The following is a 27,413-nucleotide window of genomic DNA, read 5'->3' on the forward strand; positions in this document are numbered from 1 at the left end:
GAATATCATTCCTCACCAGCAGGGCCACCCCACCTCCTCTACCCATCAGTCTGTCCTTTTGATAGCACGTATATCCTTGAAAATTCATTTCCCAGGCTCTCTCCATTTGAAACTACGTCTCAGTTATCCCCTCAGCATCATACCTGCCAAATTCCACTGAGCCTCAAACTTATCCACCTTATTTCTTGTGCTTCATGCATTCATATATTATAATTTTAATTTGTTACGCTCTCACCCTTCTTATCAATCCCTATTTCACTTGGCCATATTGTGTGATCCCTTCTTGAGTTTTCTGCTCCATTGATTCTGTTGTCTTTCTTAATGTCTCTTATTCTCACTTTCTCTTTAACGTCCTCCTTGAATTTCCAGTTTGTTCCCTCCCCGTCACTACTGAGTTTAAACACACCTGTGTTGCAGTGGCAAATCTGCCTGCGTGCAGAATTGCTGGTCCCCCACCTATTAAGGTGCAACCCGTCCCTCTTGTATAATTTATCCTTACTGCAAAACATACCCCAGTGATCCAAGAATTTAAATCCTTGCTTCCTGCACCAGTTCCTCAGCCACACATTCAACTCTATTAACTACCTGTTCCTGCCCTCTCCAGCCTGAGGAACTGGAAGTAAACTGGAGATAACCACCCTGAAGTCCTGCTTTTCAGCCGCCTTCTGAGTCTCTTAAGTCCCGCTGTAGAATGTCCCTCCTCCTCTTCCCGACATCATTTGTGCCGACATGCACCACTACCTCTGGCTGTTCGTCCTTGAGGATTCCCTGCACTCTGTTGGTGACGTCCTGGATCCTGGCACCAGGAAGGCAACGCACCATCCTCAAATCCCCCTGTTGCCACAGAAGCACCTTTCAGTCCCCCTCACTATGGAGTCTCCTATTACCACGGCTCTGCATGATGTCTGACTCCTCAGCTCTGCCTCCACGTTAATTTTTGATTGGCAGACCTGACCACCTTTCGGACTGGCAGTGTCGTCTGTCTCGGCAGTTTCCAAGAGAGTCAACCTGTTCACTAGGTACTTGTTTCACCCTGCCCCCGCTCCGGTCTCTTGTACTGGAATTATCTCTTGCTTGCTCATCATCATCATCTCCCTTCTGGTATGCTCAATGTAATGACCTCACTGAAGGTCCTATCCAGAAAATTCTCATTGTCTCGGATGAGCCTGAGGTCATCTAGTTCTTTCTTCAGTGCTGCAACATGCTCCTTCAGAAGCTGAATGTGTACACACTTGCAACAGCTATAGGAGACAGAGACAACGTCATTGTCCTTGATCTCCCACGTCATGAATGCAGCGCACTGAATCGGCGTGGCAGTCATGTCTTCACCCTCTTCAAACTGTGGCATAATCTCCTGAACACACCTACTTAAATAGCACTCACAAATCTTCCCAACAGACTCTGTGCTCTGACTTCACTTCCAACCAACCCCCATTGCTATCTGCTGCAAAAAAAAAAGTAGCAGCATTCAAGAAGCTAAATTCCAGCATCCCCACAACCTCAGGAATTTTTTTTAAGAAAATGGGACTAAATTAGTTTAGGTCGGTATGGATGAATTGGACCGAAGGGTCTGTTTCTGTGCTAGCATCTCTGACTCTCGGACTCGAAATGGACAGATACATGAATTGGAAGGGAATAGAGAGATCCGGAAGTGTATGCGAAGACCGTATGGAAAGGCAAAATGTGCCAGCACAGGCTCGGAGGACCGAAGGGCCTGTGCCTGTGCCGTCTTGTTTTTTTTGTTCTCTTTGTTGTTGTTTGTACACTTTTTATGCTGGATTTTTGGTTTGGAGATGAGGAACGGGACAGGTCTGTTTTGTGCCAAGTGGAAAACTAACTTAACTTTCCATTGTCCCATGGTTTTAATTGATATGGACACTAGTTTTGTCTTTGATTAAAGGTAGTTGGGAGAGATTGGAGGTCGGTTTCTGGCACCCAAGGCAGCCATTACTGAGGCTGATCGCTGCCCTGAGAGAGTAAGTCCATATCTAAGTGACTTGGCACCATGAAGAGGAGGAGGGGACATCTCTTCCTCAAGACTGATAGGTGGGGGATCCTGTCACATGTAGGAAGCACTCTCCCTTTTCAGTGTCATTTCCCAATTGCCTCAAATTCTTCCTGTCTGTCTTACTTTGTCTTCTGCTGTTCTTCCTAATGAGATATATTCAGGCTTCACCATCCTCAGGACCCACACTTGCTCGGAAGGTCATGTTATGGAGAATAAAGCAGACTCCCACAGTAATGGAAATTGAAGTTATTCTAAAGTGCCGACTGACTCATCCAGTGCTGGCACTAATGTGCTCTGAACTTGCATTGCTGTATTAGTTGTGAATTTATAGCATTGTCCAGTGTTGGTAAAGTGATTGCATGTGTCACTTGGGTACATCATTGTGCACTGTATAATTTTCAGGCCTGTTTGTCTCTGTCTGCCAATGCTGCACACAAGCTGGTATCTCCTTCTCCTTCAGGCCTCTTGTGTCCCCCCCTTCCTCCTGATGTCTGATAACCTGTACTTTCAATGAAAACTGCTGCTTCACATCAGTAATGGTCTTGATCTCCAAGTGCAGAACTCAATTCTGTCTGGAGTCTTCCCAGTGCTTGGGCAGAGTCTAAATTGTTGTGCCTGTTGTGTCAATGCGCAGGTAATGCCAGGAAGATTGCAAACCCTTAAATGTGTAAAGTTCTTAATACAGATTCCTTGCCTGACCCATGATGGACTGTTGCAAAGCAGTAAAGATATTTAAGTTAAAAAAAACATTTTTACTTGTCTGTTTGAACTCTTCCTACCTCTTTTATTTTACCCAGGCATGTACTTACCTCCATGCAGCTAGTCTAACAGAGTTGCTAAATTCCAACACTCCCACAACCTCACAAATGTTTTAAGAAAATGGGACTAGATTAGGATATCTGGTCGGAATGGATGAAGGGTCTGTTTCTGTGCTGCTCATCGCTGACTCTAGGACTTGAAATGGGCTGTTAGTCGCCACTAACTGATCTTAATTACTGTCAGAGGCCAGTGCTCTGTCCCAGATTTACTTGTCCACGATGGTTCTAGCTTGCTGTGCGATAGAAAAATCCAGTTCTTTGGACTTTTGTAACATGAGCATTGAGATGAGACTTCTGAAAACACTTCTTAAAGTTTGTCCATGTCAGAGTAGATGCGGTATTGGAATGGGAGAAGACCCGTTTGATTTTAAGTGGTAAATGTTTGCTATCTGATGTATTGCTTTTCATTGAGAAGGCTCGTATTTTGTTAGCAGAAATCTCTACGACAAGCAGTAGCATTGTTAAACACTGGAGTTCATTCCAGTAATTTGTGGTAACTTCACAATATGTTGATCCTGGGCACTGAGTTTGACTTGGCTGCTCTGATTGTTCAGGTGAACACCTACAATGTTAGGAAACATTGTGATTCTGATCTGCATTGTACTTTTCTAATTATCCATTTAAGAATGAAATGAATGAGTGAACTGATTTGGGGTGCCCTATAAAATGTGCTTGATGAGACACATTAATTTACCTATTGCAGCTTGTATTCTTTGGCTTTGATCAAGCTTCCATGTGTGAAGGTCATTCATTACTCCATAATAGGACAAATAACCCAGTGATAGGTCAGAATATTGCTTTCAGGTTAGTTTCTTTTGGAATGTACAATTTAGACATATTCATCAAGTTTTATTTATTGGGGGCTGACATTTTAATAAATGCAGAGTCATTTAAATGTTTTTAAGACTTGACAAATGAGGGGAAGTGATGCCTTAGTGGTATTATCGCTGGACTGTTAATCCAGGGATTCAGGTAATGTTCTGGGGACCTGGGTTCGAATCCTGGCATGGTAGATGGTGGAATTTTCATTCAATAAATATCTGGAATTAAGAGTCTAATGATGACTGTGGATCCATTGTTGATTGTCGTAAAAACCCATCCGGTTCACCAATGTCTTTCAGGGAAGGAAGCTGCCATCTTTACCTGGTCTGATCTGCATGTGACTCCAGACCCGTAGCAATGTGGTTGACTCTTAACTGCCCTCTGTGCAATTAGGGATGGACAATAAATGCTGCCTAGCCAGCAACTCCTTCATCCCATGAATGAATAAATAAAAAATTTACATGTCTTTAGGTAAGACATTTCAAGACATTAGATTAGAGTGATGCTGGAAAATCACAGTAGTTCAGGCAGCATCTGAGGAGCAGTAAAATCGACGTTTCGGGCAAAAGCCTTTCGTCAGGAATACAGGCAGAGAGCCTGTATTCCTGATGAAGGGCTTTTGCCCAAAACGTCGATTTTACTGCTCCTCGGATGCTGCCTGAACTGCTGTGCTTTTCCAACACCACTCTAATCTAGACTCTGGTTTCCAGCATCTGCAGTCATTGTTTTTACCTATTTCAAGATATTAGTTTTGTATTGGAGAAGTGTCTTCCTCAAAATGCTTTGCTGTGTCTCAAGTTCATCAAACTGTCATTATGGAAATCATAGGATCTCTACAGTGTCAAAGCGGTAGGCTATTCACTCCATTGAGTCCACGCCAACTCTCTGAGGAGCATCCCATCCAGAACTGATACCTATGTCTGTGACCCTGAATTTCCCATGGCTACTCCACGTAACCTGCATATCTTTGGATTGTGGGAGGAATCGAGAGCACACAGAGGAAATCCAAGTAGACAAACCCCACACGCAGTTACCCAAGGCTGGAATTGAACCCAGGCCCCTAGCGCTGTGAGATAACAGGGCTAACCAGTGAGCCACCGTGCCACCCCTCTATTCCTTTATAGGACAGTTAATTAAGTAGTAAAGTTAGATTACGTGGAAGTCAGGGTGAAATTGTTAATGGGAAATAAAAATTGGCTTGATGGTAGGAGACAGAGGATGGTGGTGGAGAGTTGTTTTTTAGACCAGACCTTTGCGACCAGTGGCATTGCACAGGGATCGATATTGGTCCACTTTTGGTTGTTATTCATAGAAACAGTTTCAATGAGAAAATCAGAGGTATGGTTAGTAAGTTTGCAAATGACACCAAACTTGGTAGTATAGTGCTGAAAATGTGTTGCTGGAAAAGCGCAGCAGGTCAGACAGCATCCAGGGAACAGGAGAATCGACATTTCGAGCATAAGCCCTTCTTTCCTGAAGAAGGGCTTATGCTCGAAACGTCGATTCTCCTGTTCCCTGGATGCTGCCTGACCTGCTGCGCTTTTCCAGCAACACATTTCCAGCTCTGATCTCCAGCATCTGCAGACCTCACTTTCTCCTCCAGTTAATTAAATAAGGCCAAGTCACTCACCCTGCCATCAAGTTTCTATGTATCTATGTTTTCTAGCATATAGTTTCTCTGTAAGACTTAATGATATTTATGCTGCCTTCAACCACAACCACACTGCAACTCCTCCTTTCGGAGTACATTCTAGGGTTGTGACTGATTCGTGGGAAATTCTGGTTATAAATCAACAGAAGAATTCAGTGGTGAATACATTCCTCCCAATACTGGCTTCTCTGTAGGAGTGTTCATTGGCTGGAGCCAGGATTTTCATCCCAACACTTGGGGTGTAGCTCCGCCTCCAGAAAACACTGGCTAATTTGATTGGTTGGCAGCTTGGTAGTCCCAACCATGCAATGACCAGGACTGAAACTACAAGCATAGAGTCAGAAAGGTACAACATGGAAACAGATCCTTCTCTCAACTCCTCCGCGCCGACCAGATATCCTATATAAATCTAGTCCCATTTGCCAGCATTTGGCCCATATCCCTCTAAACGCTTTCTATACATTTACCCTTCCAGATGCCTTTTGAATGTTGTAATTGTACCAGCCTCCACCACTTCCTTTGGCAGCTCAGTCCATGCACGCACCACCCTCTGTATGGAAAAAGTTGCCCCTTAGGCATTTTTATATCTCTCCCCTCTCACCTTAAATGTGCCCCATATTCTAATTCCTCAAGCTCAAGATTAGACAAGGGCAGACAGTTTATTGACAAGGTGATGCGAGACCTGGAAAAGTTGGAGGTATTTGGAACAGCCAAGGTGGAAGGGAATAGGTTTCTGGTGAGGTTGCACTCAAATGGCACAAACCTTATTTGCTGTAGTGAGGGTGTGCTGAAACATTGACTCCATTCATTTGTGCAGTTGCTTTGAAATGGATTTTGTAAGGAATTGAAGTGGCTAAAATTACAATTGTAAAGGCACCCATACTGACTAGCTCTTTGTCAAGTTTGTCGTCTTTGTTGCCGGTTGATTGTGGATTATATTTTAATTATCTTCTACTATTCAGCATGAAGTTGGATTGCTTTTGTGTTTTGGGACTTGTTTTTTTGCATAACTGGACAATCTATTTGTTAGTTAGGCTGTGCATCATTAAATTTAGCTGTCATTTTCTTCAAAATCACTTCTTCCTAACAACATAATTTTCAAGAAGCAGCTGGTGTAACGATACTTTGAGTTAATGTGTAAAATATTATTTTTTTCATCTGAACAATACCTATCTTTTTTTCCTTAATGAAACTCTTGCTGGTATTGTAGTACGTTGTTGACTGTTATACATCGTTGCCATTTGCAAAGTCAAACAACTGGATTATTTTCAAATCCAATATTTTAAAGAGTGGTTCAGGTAATGTTATACTTTCTAGTCAGACTTTAGATGGATTATGGTGAAATTAGAATGAGGGCCAATTGGCACACACAATTAAATGTCCACTGGCTCTTTGTGATTTGGTTATTGACCAATATAGAATACATCATGCTGGGTGGTATCTTTGCAAATTGAATGCTTCATTTAATATAATCTTATGGCTGTTTCGGCTTGTTTGACTTTCTGACAGTAAAATATTGACTGATTTAATACAATAAGTATAACCTAGGGTAGGCAGAAGGACTAAAGAAGAAAAATACAGCCTGTCTTTAAAACAAATTAAACAGCGATCCACTAAATACCTTTTCGTCTGGGAATGGGAAAGGTAATATCTTTTTGAACTCTTGAGGAATTTAAGTGCAGAATGGACTGAAGCTTTAATATTTGGATTAAATTATGTTATTTGCTAGTTGTCGAGCCTTTCAGCTAAATCAAAATTAGATCCAAGACATTCTCACTAAGGCAGCAAGATGGCTCAGTGGTTAAGCACTGCTGCCTCACAGTGCCAAGGACCTGCATTGAGTGACTGTGTGGAGTTTGCACATTCTCCCAGTGTCAGTGTGGGTTTTCTCTAGATGCTCCGGCTTCCTCCCACAAGCCAAAAATGTACCGGTTAGATGAATTGGCCCTGCTAAATTGTCCATAATGTTCAGAACGTGTAGGTTAGATGCATTAGTCAGGGGTAAATGTAGAGTAATTGGGATACTCTTCGGAGGATCGGTGTGGACTTGTTGGGCTGAAGGGCCTGTTTTCATACTGTAGGGATTCTATGAAAGCACAATTCATGGTTACTTTTATTTTGTTTGCAAAGAAAGCAGAAAACTTAGATCCATCAGGCCCTGAAAAGAAATGACATTTGGGTAGACAGCTGACATCAGTACATGTATAGAGTGTCTGCCTAAAATGTTAATGTAACCTCAGATGCTTATCGATGTGTTTTCAGTCTTCCTTTGGGTAGAAAATAATACCAAGATAATTTGCTGCTTTGAAGAAAGAGTTTTGATTTATTTTAAAAAGTCACTGATTCCTCCTCTTTCACTTGCAGTCCAAACAGATGGTGTAAGTTACAGTTCTTGGATTTTAAAGTATTTCAATAAATTTAATTGAAATAGGAAAAAAATGCATGTACAATACCATTTAAAAATTACACATTTATGTTACAATTAGAGTTCAGTCGTTTCAGTCAATGGTATGCAGTAAGATCCAACATGCTTGTTTTATAGTCTGAGATGCTGGCAGATGGCCAAAGCAGCTGCCTTTTGATATGAACAATCCAGCTACAGTAGGTGAAATCTAGCCTTTGCTGATCTTACTGAAGGGAAAATCATGTATGCTTTCTCAAGTATGAGCTTCAGTTTATACGCAGTGGAATTATTCCTACCCTAATAAAAAAGGCGCCCCTCTCTCCCTCTCAGACTGCAAGTGCTGGGGCATTGTGGTGAGCATCAGGGGAGAGGGAGTCTGCCCAACCTCCTCAATATCCCTGTGCTGTTGAGGTGCTGACAAGCAGCACACTGGTGGTCTGGGATGAATCTCATGGAGTTCAGCCAAGACGCAGCTTTCTTATTCAAAGAAGAAGTGAAGGCAGCTCCTGGAAAGGGTTGTGGAGGATCAGGCTTATCGGGTATCATTATTTGTGGAGAGCATTAAAGCTCATCCACGCCTTGCAAGGAATATTCCTGCTCAGCTGAAGAGAGTTTCTGTGTGGAGCCATTTCCACGATAAGCAACACGGATTGTGTGACTGCACAAAACATTTAAAGTCACTGCCCACTGAAAAATGGAGCCTATACAACAAGAACAGGATGTATTTGGAAAAGCAGGACTGATTATGGGTAGTCAACATGGCTTTGTGTGTGGGAAATTATGTCTCACAAACTTGATTGAGTTTTTGAAGAAGTAACAAAAAGGATTGATGAGGGCAGAGTGGTAGATGTGATCTATATGGACTTCAGTTGAATGACGACATTCAACAAGGTTCCCCATGGGAGACTGATTAGCAAGATTAGATCTCATGAAATACAGGGAAAACTCTCCATTTGGATACGGAACTGACTCAAAGGTAGATGACAGAGGGTGGTGGTGGAGGGTTGTTTTTCAGACTGGAGCCCTGTGACCGGTGGAGTGCCACAAGGATCGGTGCTGGGTCCACTACTTTTTGTCATTTATACAAATGATTTGGGTGTGAGCATAAGAGGTATAGTTAGTAAGTTTGCTGATGACACCAACATTGGAGGTGTAATGGACAGCAAAGAAGGTTACCTCAGATTACAGCGGGATCTTGATCAGATGGCCCATGGGCTGAGAAGTGGCAGATGGAGTTTAATTCAGATAAATGTGAGCTGCTGCATTTTGGGAAAGCAAACCTTAGCAGGCCTTAAACAATTAATGGTAAGGTCCTAGGGAGTGTTGCTGAACAAATAGACTTGGAATGCAGGTTTATAGCTCCTTGAAAGTGGAGTCGCAGGTAGATAGGATAGTGAAGAATGTGTTTGGTATGCTTTCCTTTATTGGTCAGAGTATTGAGTACAGGAGTTGGGAGGTCATGTTGTGGCTGTACAGGACATCAGTTAGGCCACTGTTGGTAAATTGCATGCAATTCTGATTTCCTTCCTATCGGAAAGATGTTATGAAACTTGAAAGTGTTCAGAAAAGATTTACAAGGATGTTGCCAGGGTTGGAGGATTTGACCTATAGGGAGAGGTTGAATAGGCTGAGGCTGTTTTTCCTGTAGCATCAGAGGCTGAGGGGTGACCTTATAGAGGTTTATAAAATCATGAGGGGCATGGATAGGATAAATAGACAAAGTCTTTTCCCTGGAGTGGGGGATTCCAGAACTAGAAGCCATAGGTTTAGGGTGAGAGGGGAAAGATATAAAAGAGATATCAGGGCAATTTTTCACTCAGGAAGTAGTGGTGGCAAGTACAAGTGCAACATTTAAAAGGCATCTGGATGAATATGTGAATTGGAAGAGTTTTAAGGGATATGGGTCGGGTGCTGGCAGGTGGGACTAGATTGAGTTGGGATGTCTGGTCTGCATAGATGAATTGGACCGAAGGGTCTGTTTCCGTGCTGTACATCTCTATGGCTGTAAAACTTTGAAGGGAACATTCATCATTTAAGGCTTAATAGTGAAGGTAAAACCCATGGAATCTAAGGAAATATGGCGAATTGAATCCAGAGTGGCAGAAAGTGGAGGGTGATATTTGAAGCTCCAGTGAGGTTCTGCAGGGATCAGTGTAGACGATTGCTGTTTGTGGTTTATATAAACGGTTTAGACTTGAATGTAGGAAGGTTCATCAGTAAGTTCCAAGATCTGAAAATTGGTGAAGTGTTAAATAATGAGGATGATAGCCTTCGATTGCAGAACGATGTAGATGGGTTGATCAGTGCCATGTGGATTCAATCTGGATAACTGTGAGGCGATGCTCTTGGACAACATCAACAAGGCAAGGGAATACGTGATGAATGGTATGACCCTGGGAAGCACGAAGGAAAAGATGATACTTGGTGTGCATGTCCACCAATCCCTTAAGTTCACTGATGGCTAGATAAAATTGTTCAGGCAATATTTGGGACATTTGCCTTTGTTAGCTGAAGTATAGAACTTAAATGCAGAGTTGTGTGCAATTCTGGAATCCACATTCTAGGACAGATGTGATTGTACTGAAGAAGATACAGAGGAGATATACTTGGATGTTGCCTGAACTGGGTAGTTTATGAAGACAGGTTGGGTAGACCGGGAGCAGAGGAGACTGAGAGGTTGGGGGTGTGGGATATGATGTATAAAATCATAAGAGGCATAGACAGAGTGTACAGGAAGAAATCTTTCTCCTTGCTGGAGGGTACAATGACCAGTGGTAATAGATTTAAGGCAAGGAGCAGGAGGTTTGCAGCAATGTGAGGAAAAATGTGCTGATGCCATCAAATTCAAATTTCTTCCCACTTCCCCAAATCGCTCATTATCCTAGTTAGAACTAATCACACTTGTTCATTGTCCCTGAATAAAATGTTAGAATGAACTCCCTAATAGCATTGTCAACAGCAATGGCATCCATTTCAAGCACGGTGTCAAAATGTCTTCACTCCATTCAGTCATATGTAGCCATTACAGCACCATCAAGAATTTCTGATGTCGATGCTTTCTACATAAATATTCCTTTACCTGTCAATATACACTGATCTGTGAACAGTTTAATGCTGTGGAGAATTCAAAGAGAATTGCAGAGACAGCTCCATGCCATCTCACTTTCAGTCTTGGTGTAGGTTTGATTGGATCGGCTTGCTTGGGATCACTGAGATTGTTGAACCTAATCCTTTCGCGTATATGTTTTAATTCCTTAAGTGAGATATCCTGTCTTAAATAGATTTAAATCCATTAAAACCTTTTAACATGCTCAAAATCAAATATGGATATTTATGCTATGACTTTTTTTTCCTTCCATTGAGAATTCTGATCCCTGCTGTAGAGCATGGCAATACAGAAAACAGGAGCCAGTGTAGGCTATTTGGCCCTTCAAACTTGCTCTGTGAAATTACTTCTCCCAAACTGATAAAACATTTCTCTTATTTTAAGTTTAGTATTTGCTCTAGCAATAAGTACATTTCATTTGGAGTCTCTGAACATTTTTCCATTCAATGAGAGAACTAATCTTAATGTTAAACTGGGTGATTTAAAATACTAACACTAATAATGCTTTCGTTTTATTGCCGCTTTAATAGGTGACAATTACCGACAATGGCAGTGTCCCAAAATCTACCATTACCAGAGTTATAGTAAAGGTTTTGGATGAAAATGACAACAAACCTCAATTCTTGCAGAAGTTCTATAAAATTAAACTTCCAGAGCGAATAAAACCAGAACGAGAGAAATCAGTTAAACGGGAGCCCATCTTTCGAGTCATCGCAGCTGATAAAGATGAGGGTCCAAATGCAGAAATATCTTACAGCATTGAAGAGGGTGATGACCAGGGCAAGTTCTTCATTGAGCCTAAAACTGGTGTTGTCTCATCTAAGAAATTATCTGCAGCTGGAGAATATGATATTCTTACGGTGAGTGCGTATGCATGTATGTTTATAAATTCAGTTGTAATGTGTAAACTCTGAAGTTTAGGCATGTCCACTTATTTCCAAATTGTTATACAAATTTCTTGCCCTGCACTTGAGTAGTGAAGACCATGGCTCCCCCAGCTTAGTGGAACTGGCAATAATAATCAGTCAGCTAAGAGGAGTGGAAGCTTGAGGTACAGCTAAGTTGCAACAGCCCTCAAATAGGTGAGTTGGGTATTGCAGGCCATGTTCCAGTATTCCTAGGGATCAATGGCCTTAGAGTAGTGGGAATAGGCTGACCACGGCAGTTCTGGGAGGAAAAGCTGGATGACTATCTGAGTTCCTTTAACTTGTAGTTGGGAAGAGCACTAGTTTTGACTCTACATCCTGGTAGATTGCTGAACTGTTTTTGCTGTTTGTGGATGATTGCCGGAATTCATTTTCCTGAATGCAGCTGACCCAGGCTGACTCAGCTAAACTAACCAGGCTTCGTGCAATCATATGCAAAAAGGAATTTAAATCCTGTTTTAGCTGCAGATAAAGAGCACATTTTGTCCTTTCCAATTCCAGCAGCAATGTAGTTCCAACTGCAAAAATGTGGATATTTTCTGGGTGCAATACTGGAACCTTGATACTCCATGTATTGATAATTTGCCCAAGGGCTGGCCTGTATTAATTTTAGCAGGTTTGCAGCTGCACATTTGCATCTTAGTTACTGGTAAAAACCTCCCATTGTCAACTTCATTGTGACTAGAGAAAGGAATACATGGTGGGTTTCTTACTGACTTTCTCATGTGCTTAAAGGAAACACTTGCTCTGTTCGCAAAAGATCCGGCATCTATAAATGGTTATTGTACCTTGGGGTTTTGGTTCTTTTCCCATACTATGGAAAAATATTAGTTCTGTCCTAGGCCTTGACTTGAAACCATGTGTGGTGCTTGCCTAGATCTGGGACCAGTTGCAAAAAGATGTTAAAAGTGATGACCACCCCTTGAGACCATAACTGACATAGTTGTCTTAGTCCATGTAGTAGCCTGCGGATGTTGTGCAATATATTTTGTTTACAAAGTCGGATACCTCAAAATAACACTGAAACACTGTAGCATCTAATATAATGTGTCACTGAGTTATACTTTTTAAAAATTAAGTAGGCCGTATAGAGTGAACCATGTGAGAATAACCAGACTTTGAGACTAAATTCAGGTTCCTTTATGGGTCTACAACACAATTCAAGTGACTGTGGGTGCATGTTCATTACTTAAGAGTTGTATGGGTGCTTGGACAGATCAAGAAATGACTTTGCTACATATTGATAAACAATCATACAATGATGGTTCCTTTTTGGTGATATGCATTGTGATTTAAAGTTAAAATAATTGGGTTTTTTTTTTACAGATAAAAGCTGTGGATAATGGTCGCCCTCAGAAATCATCTACAACTCGGCTGCATATTGAATGGATTGTGAAACCCAAGGCATCGACTGTGCCATGGCATTTTGAAGAACCTTCATTTTCCTTTAGTGTCATGGAGAGTGATCCAGTTACTCACATGGTTGGAGTTATTGCTGTTGAACCTGTCAGAACTACCCTCTGGTTTGACATTATTGGTAAGAAATGTGGGGCTTTCTGAATAGTTGAGTCATAATGATTTCCAAAACAAAGACCTTACTGAATTGGCTACTTTGAAATGTTTAGTTTTGTTCTATTGGGTTCTATCTGTCTTTTAACTTGTCTTGCTGCTTCTCATTTTTGTCCCTGCTCCTTTACATTTGAATATGTCAGCTCCCCTCTGGGGTGCAATTGAGTAAGTTTAATTAATTGATAGTAAATTGTCTTCAAACTCATTCTCAACTTTTAACCTTGAGTGGATAGTGGAAATCAAGCGAGCCCTGTGTCATGAAATTCTCTCCAAATTTGATAAAATTGCGTGGGGCAAGATGATGACACTGATCCTGTCATCGGATGGCCAGGATTCAAATCCCATCCTAATGATTTACAGAATATGAATTTTGTTAACAAATCTGGAAAATAAAACTAGCCTTACTAATGGCGATCAAAACCTATTAATAATGGCAAAGAAAATTTTGTTCACTAATTTCCTTTAGGTAATGCATTATGCCATTTTTAGTCATTTGTCATTTTTTTGTTGCTCCAGATCCATAGCAATGTGGTTAACTGTTATAACCTTTGATATCGTGTAGCAAGCCATTCAGGTCATAGGGCAATTAGGGATAGAACATAGAATATTACAGCACAAAATGTACAGGTCCTTTGGCCCTTGATGTTGTGCTGACCTTTTATTCTACTCTAAGATCAAACTAACCTACATACTCTTCAATTTACTGTCTTCCATGTGCCTATCCAAGAGTCACTTAAATGTCCCTAAAGTATCTTTAAATCTCTATCTTTATGGCAGAGCAACAAGTGTTGATTTTACTAGCAATGTGTCCTCATGGCACCTCCACAAAATTCACTGGATGTTAATCAAGAGCAGAAAACTTGATTTATGTTTACTCCCCAAATCAAGAGGCACAGAGGCCTTCTATAATGTCTTAGCCACTTTCTGAACAAAATCAACCATTTTAGCCCATGAGACCTTGACCCACCCTAGTCCCTGCATGTACATTGAGTATTCATATACAAATGGTGCCACTACATTGCTTTATCTTTAAATTGAAGAATATCTTCTCCCTGCTGGAATCACTGACTATTAATAGGTTAGTCAATGCATAAAAATGCTTAAATCGGGAAGTGAATACTTAAATATCTCAAACAACAAAAATGTCCCCACGTATCAGACCCAAATTACAGATTTACAAAGAGATTTTGCAGGATGTACATAGAATTTACTGAATTTACCCTTTTACTTTTAAATTCAATGTGATATTGAATTGAATCCATAATACTGACAACAGAAGCACTTAAGGTGTAGGAGTAGAAATGGGCCATTCTGCCATTTAAAGAGATCATGGCTGATACGAAAATCCTCAACTGCACTTTCCTGCATTTTTTTTTCCCCCATGAGTCCTCTTACTGATTAAAAATTTTTCTAACTCAGTAAAGAATATACTTAACTCAGCCTTGATACCAGTGTGTTAAAGAATTCTCTGGACACTCTACCCATGGAGAGAGGAAATCCCTCCTCTCTTCCAACTGGGTGACCCTTTTTACTTGGGGATTATGTCTTTTGATCTAGACTCTCCTACACAGGAAAATATCCTTTCAGCATCCATCCTGTCAAGCCTCCTAAGAATCTTGTATGTTTCAATGAGGTCTCCTCTTGTTCTTCTTATGCTTGTAATATCATATTCCTCTACTCTTACTGCAATGAGTAGAGGCTCAGTCTCTCATTGGAAAATCCATCCATACTCCAGATCAGCCTGATGAGCCTTCTCTGGACTGCCTCCAGGGCCAGTATATAAAGGGAACAAATCTATTCACACTATTCAAGGTGTGATCTGACTGGTGCCTTATACAATTTTAGCAAAATTTCCCATTTTTATATTCTCTTCCTTTTGAAGTAAAGGCAAGCGCTCCATTTACTGAGCTAGTTTTCTTAATCATTAACAAGGACCCCAAAAACTTTGAGCTGCAGTTCTTTGCAATCTTTGTCCATTTAAAAATTATTCATCTCCTTTGTTCTTCCTCCTCCTCAACACTTTCCACCTATTTTTGTGTCATCCACAAATGTGGAAATAGTACATTCACTTCCCTCATTGCAAACCACAATGTACAGTGTAAATAGTTGTGAACATCATGTCACTCCCACTAGTTACAGCTTACTATCCTGAAAAGGTACCTGTTATCCTAAGTCTGTCTTCAATTAATTAGCCAATCTCCTGTTCATGCTAGTATGCTACCCCCAATGCCATGGGTTCTTATCACGCAGACTTGTGTGTGAGGCCTTATTGAATACCTTTTGGAAATCCAAATATATTGCACCCGCCGCATCCCTCTTGTCTATCCTCAGAATTGCAATAACATTGTAAAGCAACATTTTATAGAAACAGAGAATCCTGACAGTGTGAAAGCGAGCTCTTTGACCCATTAAGTCCATACTGACCTTCTGAAGAGCATCCCATCCAGACCCATACCCCACCCTATCCCCATAGGCTAATCCACCTAGCTTGCACATCCCTGGACGCTATGGCTGTTTAGCATGGGCAATCCACGTAACCTGCACATCCTTGGATTGTGGGAGGAAACCCACGCAGACTCTGAGAGAATGTGCAAACTCCATGCAGAGAGTCGCCTGAGGGTGGAATCAAACCCAGTCCCTAGTGCTGTGAGGCAGCAGTGCTAACCACTGAGACACGGTGCTACCCCTTCATGAAGCCACATTGACTCTGCTTGATCATATGTATTTCTAAATCTTCTGCTGTTGCATCCTTTATAATATATACGTGCATCTTCCATGTGATATTTGTCAAATTAACTGGCATGCAGTTAGTCTTTATTTGTTTCCTTCCCTTCTTGGATAAGTGTGTTACTTTGGCAATTTTCCAATCATTGAGGACTTTTCCACATTCTAAGGACTCTTTGAAGAGATCCGTGCATTCCCTACCTCTGTAGCTACTTCCTTTAAAGTCCTAGGCTGCAACCCACCAGATCCTGGGGGCTTATCAGCCTTTAGTCCTATTAGTTTCCCAAATACATTTTCTCTAATGATAATTGTGTGTAGTTTTTCTCCCTTTTTTTTGCCCCTTTGATTATTTAATATTTTTTGAATTCCATGCTTAAGCAAATTATATATTTGGTCAATCAAAATTTCTAATACATATGTGTAATTTAATTCGTCCTTTTGTGATCTTCCTCTACCAGATAACTAACTTGTTTAGTAACGTCAAAATACCCAAGAGCAGGGAATACAAAAAGAAATTAAGATTGCATCTATTTATTTTTAGAATTTAATTATATCTAATTGTCTTTTTAAATCCTTTTTTTTCAGAATTGTTGATTATGTCTCACCAAGGGATTAGCCTCCTTAGTAGAAATATGTTCATGTAAATTGAGTAAAAATTGGAAAACAGTGAATCTGAAATCTGACACTCCCAGCAGGAAGTGGCATTGTAAGGGAAGGCACAGGTGTGCAGCCTAAGATTTTTAATTTATTCCTCTTAAAGAACAACAAAAAAATCATGGAACGCATTGTCTGTGAATTCTGCTGCCCATCAGGACTGTTGGATTACAAAATTAGCCTTCGAATGGATTTCTTTTGTTGTGTATCTCACCTTTTAACTGGACTCTCATGAACTAATCTAATTTCTTTTCTTTTCTATCCTTGCTGCCTTTTCTGTCTTCGACTGTTTCTGGCTCTGTAAGGTGACAAACAAGCGACAGAAATGTTTTGTATCTTTCAGATGGCTTGTGACCTGAACTGTACAGCAGAAGGTATCTGCTGACATCTCATAATTATACTTTGATACCATGTTATGAGAACTATTCATTACTTTTAACAGTGAAAATTATGAATATTACAAATGACTAAGCCAAAAATGTTGTCTAAGCAACTTGTGTTCCTATAAGAAAGATTAGCAAGTTAAGCCTTTTGTATTGCCAGTGATTACATAAGCTACAGCTTTTACGTTAAACACCATTGTTCTCTTTTGCTAAGTCTATGTATGAATCTGTCTATATATTCAAGAAAAACCTGCATCTGTTCATATTATCTGTAATGTATTTTTTTATTTCATTGTTCACTATCTATGATGGAGAGTGTCTCTATACACGCTTACTGTAATTTCTTCCTTTCTTCTCGGTTGTATGCAGCTGCACTCACTCATGAAAAGGAGCAATTACAACACACACTTGCACAGATTTATGGTATAAATGTGAACAGAGGAACACCTATTCGAAATACATACATCAAAGCAGAACATAAAACTTTACAGTGAAGACTGACTTTTGTCTGCATATCATAGTCTAGGTTGAACATGCAACGGGGGTGGCACGTGGCTCAGTGGTTAGCACTGCTGCCCCACAGTGCCAGGGACCCAGGTTCGATTCCAGCTTTGGGCGACTGTCTGTGTGGAGTTTGCACACAGCCCCCCCCATGTCTGCTGAGGTTTCCTCCAGGCGCTCCGGTTTCCTCCCACAGCCCAAAGACGTGCAGGTTAGGTGAATTGGTCATGCTAAATTGCCCACAGTGTTAGGTGCATTAGTCAGGGGTGAATGTAAGGGAATGGGTCTGGGTGGGTTGCTCTTCGGAGGGTCGGTGTGGACTTGTTGGGCCGAAGGGCCTGTTTCCACACTGTAGGGAATTTAATCTAAAAAAAACTGAGAGCAGATGAATCTGCCATTGAATCTGCTTCTCTATTCAATCAGGTTATGGCTATCTAATTGGGAATGCAGTTTTGAAGCTATACTAATTCTTGATTACCATTCGCCCCTTACTTTACAAAAATTGAGCTGTCTCTGTTTCAAAAGTATTCAAGGATTCTGCTTCCACCACCTTTTGAGACAGTGTTCCAAAGGCTCATGACCCTGTGAACTGCTTTAAATGGTCAACCTTTGATTATTAAAAATTGACCCCTAATTCAAGGTTTTTTCATAAGAGGAGATATTCTCTCCACGTGTAGCATATGTGGACAACTCAGGATATTGTATGTTTCAGTCAAGTCACCTTTTACTCTTCTAAAGTCCAGTGGATACAAATTTAATCTGTCCAATCTTTCCTCAAAACAATTATCTTATTCCATGTAAAAGCAAAGTATTGCAGACACTGGAGATCTGAAATAAAAACTGCAAGTGCTGGAGAACCTCAAGGTAGAGAGAGAAAGAGAGTTTGTGTTTCAAATCCAGTGTGAGTCTTCATGTTTTTCATTCCGGACTCAAACATTAATTCTGTTTCTTGCTCTTGCTCTATATTTTGGGATTGTAAATCTTTGAACTGGCTTCCAATCCATTTACATCCTTAAATAAGGTAAACCACCACTGAGCACAGTCAAGCAGATTCGATCTCACTACTGCCTGTGTAACTGAAGTGTAACTTCCCTACTGCCGTATTCAATTTACCTCACAATAAATGATAACATTACATTAGCTTTCTTTGCTGTTCCTGCAAACTAATCTTATGCATGAATCACAAGAGGACTTCCAGATTCCATTGCATTCAGAGCTGGTCTTTCTTTATTTTGGTAATGATTCTTTCATTTCCCTCCTGCTAAACTGAACATTTTTACATTTTTGCACATTATACTTCACTTCTCACATTCTTGCACATTTGTCTTTACCAATCTCAGAGTAAGTTAGTGCAGATGTTGTAATCTTTACTGGAAACAAAAAATGCTGGAAATCACAGCAGGTCAGATAGCTCTGATAGAGAGGCATCTAGACTTAAAATGTTAGCTTGCTCTCTCTCCACAGATGCTGCCTTTACCAATCTATGCATTTTAGTAGCCTCCTTAAATCTTCCTCACAACTTTCTTTCCTACAAATGTTTGTGTCACCAGCACGTTTGGTTTCACCTAAAACACTTTCATATAGTGTATGAACAGTTGAGATCCTAACAAAGTTAGCTGTGCACATCAATCATTATATCTTGTCCCCACCTTGTCAAGAAGGACTCCTTTGTGCTTGTTGTCTGCTTATTGGCCAGCCAATTTTCTATCCATGCCAGTGTGCTATTCGGTACACCATGAGCTTTTACTTACTAAAATAACCTTTGTTACACCGTACCAAATATCTTTTGGAAATCTTAGTGCAATAAATCCAGTGGATCCCTTTTATTTACAACATGTTACCACCTCAACTCCAACGCATTGGTCAAACGAGATTTCCCTTTCACAAAACCATGTTGGCTGGCCCTGATTGTTTTGAATTTGTGCCATAGTTCTGTTATAGTTTCTTTAATCAGTCTAACATTTTCCCTATGACTGTTGTTAAGCTAACTATCCCATATTTTCTGTCTTTCTATCTTTTTTTGAACAAAGGAGTTGCATTTTCTAACCTCCCAACCTAGTAGAGCCCTCCCCAATCAAGGGAGTTTGGGAAAAGTAAAACCATTGAATCAACTGGCCTGTTTCCACACTGTAGGGAATTTTTTAAAAAAAACTATCTCACCAACCACTTCTTTCAAGTTCTTAAGACAAAGTCCTCAGAACTCAAGACCTCTATGATTTTGACTTGTCAGTCTGCAGCTTCAACAATTTGCTCTATACTATTACTGTGGTGATTGTTATGTTCCTTCCTTTGCTGTTTTTTTTTGTATTCTGTCCAATCTTCTGACCTGCCACCATTTTTGCACTATAATGTTTTTCCTTTTAGTTTAATATTCTATAACATTTCTAGTTTGCGACAAATGATGGGACTTTTCTTGTTAGAATGTATCCATTCAATGTTTCAAAAATATCCTCTTCAGTATCTGCCACTGTTTTCTCCAATGATATGTCCTTTAATCTAATTTGTTAATTCATTTTTTGCAAAACTGCTTTTATATCCTCAATTCCAATGTATTTAAATATTAAAAATGAACAATTTATTAATCCTTCCAACACTTCTGTTTCCTAAAGAGAGAGAAAGTTGGACACAAAATGAGAGCAAACCAACATTTTTATATAATACAATGACAAATTTAGTTATGAGGCACAGTTTGTTTTCTTTCTCAGCTCAATTTAGATTGCATTGCATATATATGGAACCAATGTTTCAATTCAAAATAATTAACAAATAAAAATAAATTCTGTTTAAGGCATTTAATTCTGTGAGGTGATGCATTTTCATGAGAAGAACATTGAAAGATAATAGAAAATTGAGAGTACAGTTCTAAGCAGAGTACAGGAGCAGAGGTATTTGGGTGTATGTGCGCAATGGTCACTGAAACTGGATAGAAAGAATAGTATTAAAGCATACCACTGCTGCCTCTCAGCGCCAGGGACCCAGGTTCGATTTCAGCATCAGGCGACTGTGTGGAGTTTGCACATTCTCCCCGTGTCTGTGTTGGTTTCCTTCCGGTGCTCCGGTTTCCTCCCACAGTCCAAAGATGTTCAGGTCAGATGAATTGGCCATGCTAAATTGCCCATAGTGTTAGGTGCATTAGTCAGAGGGAAATGGGTCTGGGTGGATTACTCTTCGGAGGGTCGGTGTGGACCTTTTGGGCTGAAGGGCCTGTTTTCACACTGTAGGGAATCTAATCTAATCTAATCATACAGCATCATTGACTTTAATAAAAGGTGCACAGAATGCAAGAGAAAAGCGGTCAGACCTCAACTGGAATGTTGTGTGCAGCACTAGGTACCATATTATAGGAAGAATGTGAATGTATTGGACAGAATGTGGAACAGGTTTGCAAGAATGGTCCTTTGGATGTGGAATTTAATTATGAGGAAAGCATGAAGTTGGGAATGTTTTTATTGGAGAGAAGAAGGCTGAGATTTAATTGAGGTTTTCAAAATCATCAGTGGGCTGGATAGAGCAGTTAGGGAGAAATTTTTCCAGCTTGTAAAGGAGCAAGAATAAGAATATAGATTTGAAGTATTGTGCAAATGAAACAAAGGTGAAGTGAAGAAGACTTGATACTGAGTAAAGTTAATGGAACTTTATTTGGAAGCTTGGTATTCAACTGAGGCATTCAAGAGGGCATTGGATATTATTTAGGTAAAGTAATATGCAAGGGTATGGGAAAAGTCAGGAGGTTAGCACTAGATTATGATGTCCATATAATGAGCTGGTTCAGGCATGAAGGCCTGAATGACCTCATTCTGTGCCATACCACTTCTGTGGTGTTGGATTGGTCAGATATTTTAAGTTCTATAATTCAGTTTAGAGTTTAAGTTTTAAGACTTCTGAAGCAATTCATGTTGGGCTACTCTGTGGTTTCAGCATTTTAATTAGATATTTAGAATGCCATATCTCCATGGCCTTTAAGAGTGAAGTTATTAATAAATTTGCAAACTAAATTTGTTTTGATTGCTGATGATCTTAATGTTCACTTTGAGGTTCACCATAATGTATAAGAATTTTGAATTGAACCAATTCCCACTAATATATTTGCCAAAAAATTAGTAGCAATGTGATTGGGAACTATAAACAGTATATTTTACAGCACTACAAAGTTTGTTTATGTAACTTCATCTTCCAAAATGTGCTAAAGTCTATCTTGTGCTAAAGTCAGAATAGATATACAATATGCTGCTATTTAAATGCTATCTGCCAATGATTGAAATAACCAACTATCTTTTTGCTTTTAAGAGTGAAAGCTAGAGTTATAAAAATTTTGGTTGATTATGATTTGGAATTTCTGTCTCTAGTTGTCTTAAAAACGGAGTGTTAGAGAGTAGCCAATCTTGAAAATTAGCAATTAATTAAGGGAAATGTACTTACTTAGACTCATGAATATTTACCAGAGAGAGACAAATTATTGACATTGGAAAGGCTAAAATGAACTTATTCAGCATAAAGCAATCATACCAAAGTTTTCTACAGTTCAATACAAATTCTTTTGAGGATTTGGAGCTCCCACTGATTCCTGCCTAGCCAATACCAAGAGTTATGTAATAAATGGTAATTAATAGTTAATACCAATGTTTTAATTTTAAGACTGTTATATTCCTATATTTATTAATTGAACGTACTTCAGTAAATCCCAATCACAAAACTAATTTTCAAAATACCATTTGTTTTGTCTCAGATTTTGAATTGAAATGCTTGAGGGGTGATCAAACTAGCATCTTCAAATGATAAAAGAATTCAATAGGATATAAAGAATAATCTTTCTAGTGAGGGGATGCAACAGAAGCCATAATGTCAAAGAAAGCTAAACAGTGTTTCCTCACAAATGAACTCTCTGCTCTCACAATCTGAGCATTGACTCAGTTGACATTTTTATTATTCAGGTTGACATTTTTATTATGTGAGAGTATTGAGGGATGTGGAGCCAAAGCATTTGATTGATCCAAAGCTCAACACCAATCGTAATCTGATTGACTAGCAGAACATGCCAGGCGGGCTCATTAAAACTCTTATCTGATGTTGCACATCAATTCCCTAAGAGTGCTGGAGTGTATTAACATGCATACCTCAGTTAGAAAGTCCCTTCATTTTATGAAGAGCAGGTCTTGAAATGTGTTTTACTGTAGGAGTGCTATTCTCTTGTATTACATAAGTAGCAAGCATGACTTTCTTTCACACTTTGAGCCAGTTGTTTCAGGCTTGTTATAATGAGCAGTTATTGAATGAATATTTTCTGATTTAGTTCAGAAATGATTTTGTGCACTCCGAATTGTTTTCTGTCAAGGATGTTGAATATTTAGTTTCATGGATAGCTTGCAAAACTCTGCAAACACCCTCTGTAAAATCAGAAATGGATGGTCAAAGATGTAAATTTACACGTTGACACAAATGTTACAACGAAAATTAACTTAAGATGAATGAATTCTCTGTTTGAGCCTGTTTCAAGTTTCTTTATAGTCTCTGAATAAGACTGGAAAATTATATGTTAGTCCATTAAGCAACTTTGGACCCTGATAGCTTATACTAGTTGTTCACAAATTGTAATTCATGAAGCATGCATTTAATTTCAACATTTAATATTGGAACTACCTATGCCAGCATTGGGGATTGAAATACATATGTAAACATTTGGAATGCAAATACCCATTTTGATGTGTGCCAACTTTTTGTCACAGTTTTGTCAAACTAACTGAATTCCTACTGAAAGAGTCACTATTTTTCACTCAGCAATTGAAATTGCTAATATCTAGAATACTTTGCAGCTTAATATTTTATGGTAACATGAGATTTCTTCATCAGTTGCTTTTTCTATCATTTGATATATCTGTTAAAGGTTTTACTGGAAGAGAATCATCTGTCCCAAAAGCCCATAATTGAACTTGATGTTTTGCTCACCGTGGTAATTTTGCAATGTGGAGGCAGATTTTGCCATGCTTCTGTGTTTGCTGCGCAATTTCCAATGGCGCATCAGTAATTTGTGAGGGATAAATAGCTGTTGTCTATCATAGTTAATAATTTGATTTTGTGAATGAATTGAAATTTTCTTCAAATTTTAAAAAACAAATTTCCAAATTCTGATAAAATGCATATGAATTTGATATTTTTTAAAAATGTTATTTAATTTTTGTTTTTGTGAGAGAATGCAAATCAGGAAGACTACTTGGTCCCTTTTTAATTAATACATTTCAAAATATATGCTGTCTTTCCTCATTCAGTTTTGACAATTTAATAATTTTTTATTAAAAATTGGTGATGGGAAATGGATATCAATCATGTTTATTTCCCATCTGTAATTGCTCTGATGTATTGTGAACTGCCTTGTGGCAGTTTGTGTGATTGGGAATTCAAGAATTTGGACCCAGCAAAGATAAATGGTGAATATGTTTTGAGGTTGGGAGGTTGTGAGTTGGAGCCTGTTGAACCATTGTTTAAACCAAGCATTTTCCATTTCTCTAAACATCCGTATTATATAAAAAGAAGCTTTATTTTTCCTATTGAAGTCCCAATCTATAAGGCTCAGAACATCCTTTTCTGTTTTTGCATGTCCAGTGAAGCAGGACCAAATTTTTATTTGCGTGCAATCGGATAGCAGAGCAGAATCTGTTTCCTTTTGTTATATTTGCCTTTCCATATTCTTAAAACCAGGTGGCAATTATGACAGCCGATTTGATGTGGACAAAGGTAGTGGAACCATCATTGTTGCAAGACCACTTGATGCAGAACAGAAATCAAATTACAACTTGACAGTGGAAGCAACAGATGGAACAATGTCCATCCGCACTCAGGTAATTGAATTTCTGATAAAGGGTTTAGATTCAGGGGAAACAATTGGCTTCAGTTTTTATTTCTGCTCTCAGTCTTGCAAAACACACATTTCATTTTGAAGTTATTAGTTTATAGTTTCATAACATACTCAGTGTTGAACTGCTTTCTGGTGGAAAATTAATGTTCCCTGTTTTTCAACAATGTTCATTCAGAAGATTTTAGTTTAAATATTATTGATAGTATGCAATTTCTCATTTTGATGCAGTTTGTAATTTTGAATGTTGCCTGCAATTTGGAAGTCTTCATTTAGCTAGATATAAAAACTACCATGGTTTTTTTAAAATGTAAATTGATTTTGTGCCAAGTTGTGCAAAGTTTTTTTTTAATCATCTGGGCATAGTCTGGAGTGAGTGGAAGTACATTTCTTAAAAAATCACTGAAGTTCCAAGTCATTAGTTGCCTGTGAGATGAGACATTGGAGAAAATCGCACATAAAATAACTTGGAAAGTACAATACCCTATACCTACATGCAGAAATGGAACTGGAAATATTTATGTTCAGAAGTTACTACAGTACTGAATATAATTCAGCTTCAACACCAGCACTGAAATTTTTGATGAATATCTTTGAAATAATCATGAGTAGAAACATTCACATTCATAGACTAAAAGGTTGTTTACCTTCACCTCAATGGTCTGTAATGGTAGTATTCTACTGTCTTGCCATGGTGTGAGGGAAACTTTTCTATAGTCTGCATTTTCCCTCGACCATCTTCTTTCTGAAGAAACAGCTAGTCATTGAATACTCATTATTTCTAGAGACTAAAGCTGAAGGTCACCTGTTTGTTTATTTCATCTTGAGAATTAATTGTGCTACCCCTTACCAGGTACTTGCAGATAAGAGTGTACCAAGATGCTGTACTATCGACTTAGGAATGTCAACATTGAAGTGTGCAGCAAGAGACCTCAACATTTTCAGAGACTGTTTGTTTCCTTTTTATATTTGCATTTAGGACGTGTGTGTGTGTTGTTAGCTGGGCTCACGCTTATTGCCCATTCCTAGTTAGCTGTGAGAAAGTAATGGTGAACTGCCTCCTCCTTGAACCATTGCATTCCATTTAATGTAGGTGTACCCACAAAGCTGTTAGAGATAGCGTTCCAAGTCTTTGACCTGGTGACCTGAACGAATTATATATTTCTAAGTCTGCAGCATAATGCACATAATGTATGGATTTCAGGGTTTGCTCGAACTGTTATTGATAAATGGTGGACATTAGGAACCTGAACAGGAGGTCATTGGAGGAGTAATTTAAAATTCTTGATCACATCCAGCTTTTCAAACTCTAGAGTAAAAATGTTTCCCCAAGAGCTCACTATCCAGGAAACCTTTTCATATACTCTAAGGATAATTAGCCATTTTTGTTCTAACAAATATAGATGTTCCCCAATCATTTTCACACTCGTTCTCTCACTCTGAAACTCAAGTACTGATGTTCTGGTTCCCTTCTCTTAATTGCAGCTAGCACAGTGTCTTGGCACCTGCTGAGCAGCCTGGTAAATTGAAATGTTATAGATGCTGATATGCAGTGTATATTTGTACAAGACAAATTGCTTCCCTCGCTATTAGATTGTACTGTTAAATATGTCATTGTGTGCCAATATATGACACAACCATGTGCATAAATGCTTTGAAATGTGGAAGAGTATCATGTGTAACATTCCAGGTTTTGAAGTAAATTGGCTTGTTATTGCTGTGAATTAGTGGAGCCTTAATCAGTAAGCATCAGTTAGCATTGGTGTCATAAAGTATGACAACTGCAATAGAATAATACAGATTTAGAAAGCTGGTAAATGTTGTACAAAACTAGCATTCCTCACATACTTCATAAATGAAATAATTGGAGATAAGTCATATATGATGTCATTGTGCTATTTAACTTTCCATTCCTATTTCTGAATGCTTGGATAGATGAGTTTTTTTGAACAAATGAATCAATGCAGTCAGTATCACATCTTCCCTCAGCAGTAGGAGTCAGTGGAATGACAGTCAAGATAACCATACTGTATTATCTGAAGTTGTCCAAATGTTTGGAATATAAGAAGTTTCAAAGTAAAGTATTTTAGACTCTTGACGACATGCATAGCTTATTAATGGTTTAAGTACTTAAGAATGCATCAAGTGGTGTTAACTTGGATGACGGAGGGAGAAGAGTGGAAGTTACTTAAAATAGAGACTGTTAGGTGCTAATTATAAATCATTTATATTTTAGTTTGTAGGCTTTAATCAGAAGAAATTAGGTTTAACTCATGCTCCACAACTGTGCATCCAAGCTCATTATAATTTATAAAATAAATCTATATGTATCTAAATTTTAAAAAAGTGTTTCATTCTTTAGTCCAAGTGTGGGAGCCTGAGTTCAGCGGCAACTTGTTGCTGCCCCTACCATTGAGAAAGCTCCCCAGATAGTGACCTAATCAGCTTGTTAAGAGCTGTCCAGCGAGCTTCATGACCAGTCACAGGTCTCACCAGAAGTTCTAGGCCAATCAATAGCTGGCAGATTCTAGATCGTAAAATGCATCAGTCAGGCTTAATTTTGAAGTGATTTTCTTTAGCTTCTCCGAGATGGGTGTTGAGGGCAAATGAATGCCACCACCCAAATCTGGAAGGTAGGTTGCCCTGTTCAGATCCCTGTCATATCAGTCATGAACTCAGTCACTTTTCTCATCTGTTAGGAAGACCAGAAATTGGGACAGCGACATGTGTAGGCCTTTAACTACCCTTTAATTGATCACTTAAAGACCTTAACTGCTGATGAGTTGGAAAAGTCCCGAGTGGACTTAATTGAGGAGGAGGCAAGAAGAAGAAAGATCTCCAGAACAACTTGCCACTTATGCTCTCCTTTGCCACCCCTTGCGAGGGAAATATTCTGTTCTGCCCTCAGTTTCAGTAACTCACATTGTAATGCATGTAATATTTTAACTCAGTCTTGCTGAATCATAAACTTGAAGTGGTTTTAAAAACTGGTCATTTGAA

General features: G+C 39.1%; 1 protein-coding gene across 5 annotated transcripts in view; it reads left to right on the plus strand.

Annotated features, from left to right (window-relative positions):
* fat1a (FAT atypical cadherin 1a) overlaps positions 1 to 27,413 on the plus strand; it is a 204,968-nt gene that overhangs the window by 102,558 nt on the left and 74,997 nt on the right. For all 5 annotated transcript variants that reach the window (XM_043689861.2, XM_043689853.2, XM_087988561.1 and 2 more), the window contains exons 5-7: positions 11,340 to 11,669; positions 13,062 to 13,272; positions 24,260 to 24,399. In XM_043689861.2, the coding sequence (XP_043545796.2) occupies positions 11,340 to 11,669; positions 13,062 to 13,272; positions 24,260 to 24,399 (681 nt within the window). The remainder of the gene's footprint in view (positions 1 to 11,339; positions 11,670 to 13,061; positions 13,273 to 24,259; positions 24,400 to 27,413) is intronic.

This window comes from Chiloscyllium plagiosum, unplaced genomic scaffold (assembly GCF_037043375.1).
Source record: "Chiloscyllium plagiosum isolate Xiang-an unplaced genomic scaffold, Cpla_swu_hap1 HiC_scaffold_1, whole genome shotgun sequence".
Lineage (NCBI taxonomy): Eukaryota > Metazoa > Chordata > Chondrichthyes > Orectolobiformes > Hemiscylliidae > Chiloscyllium > Chiloscyllium plagiosum.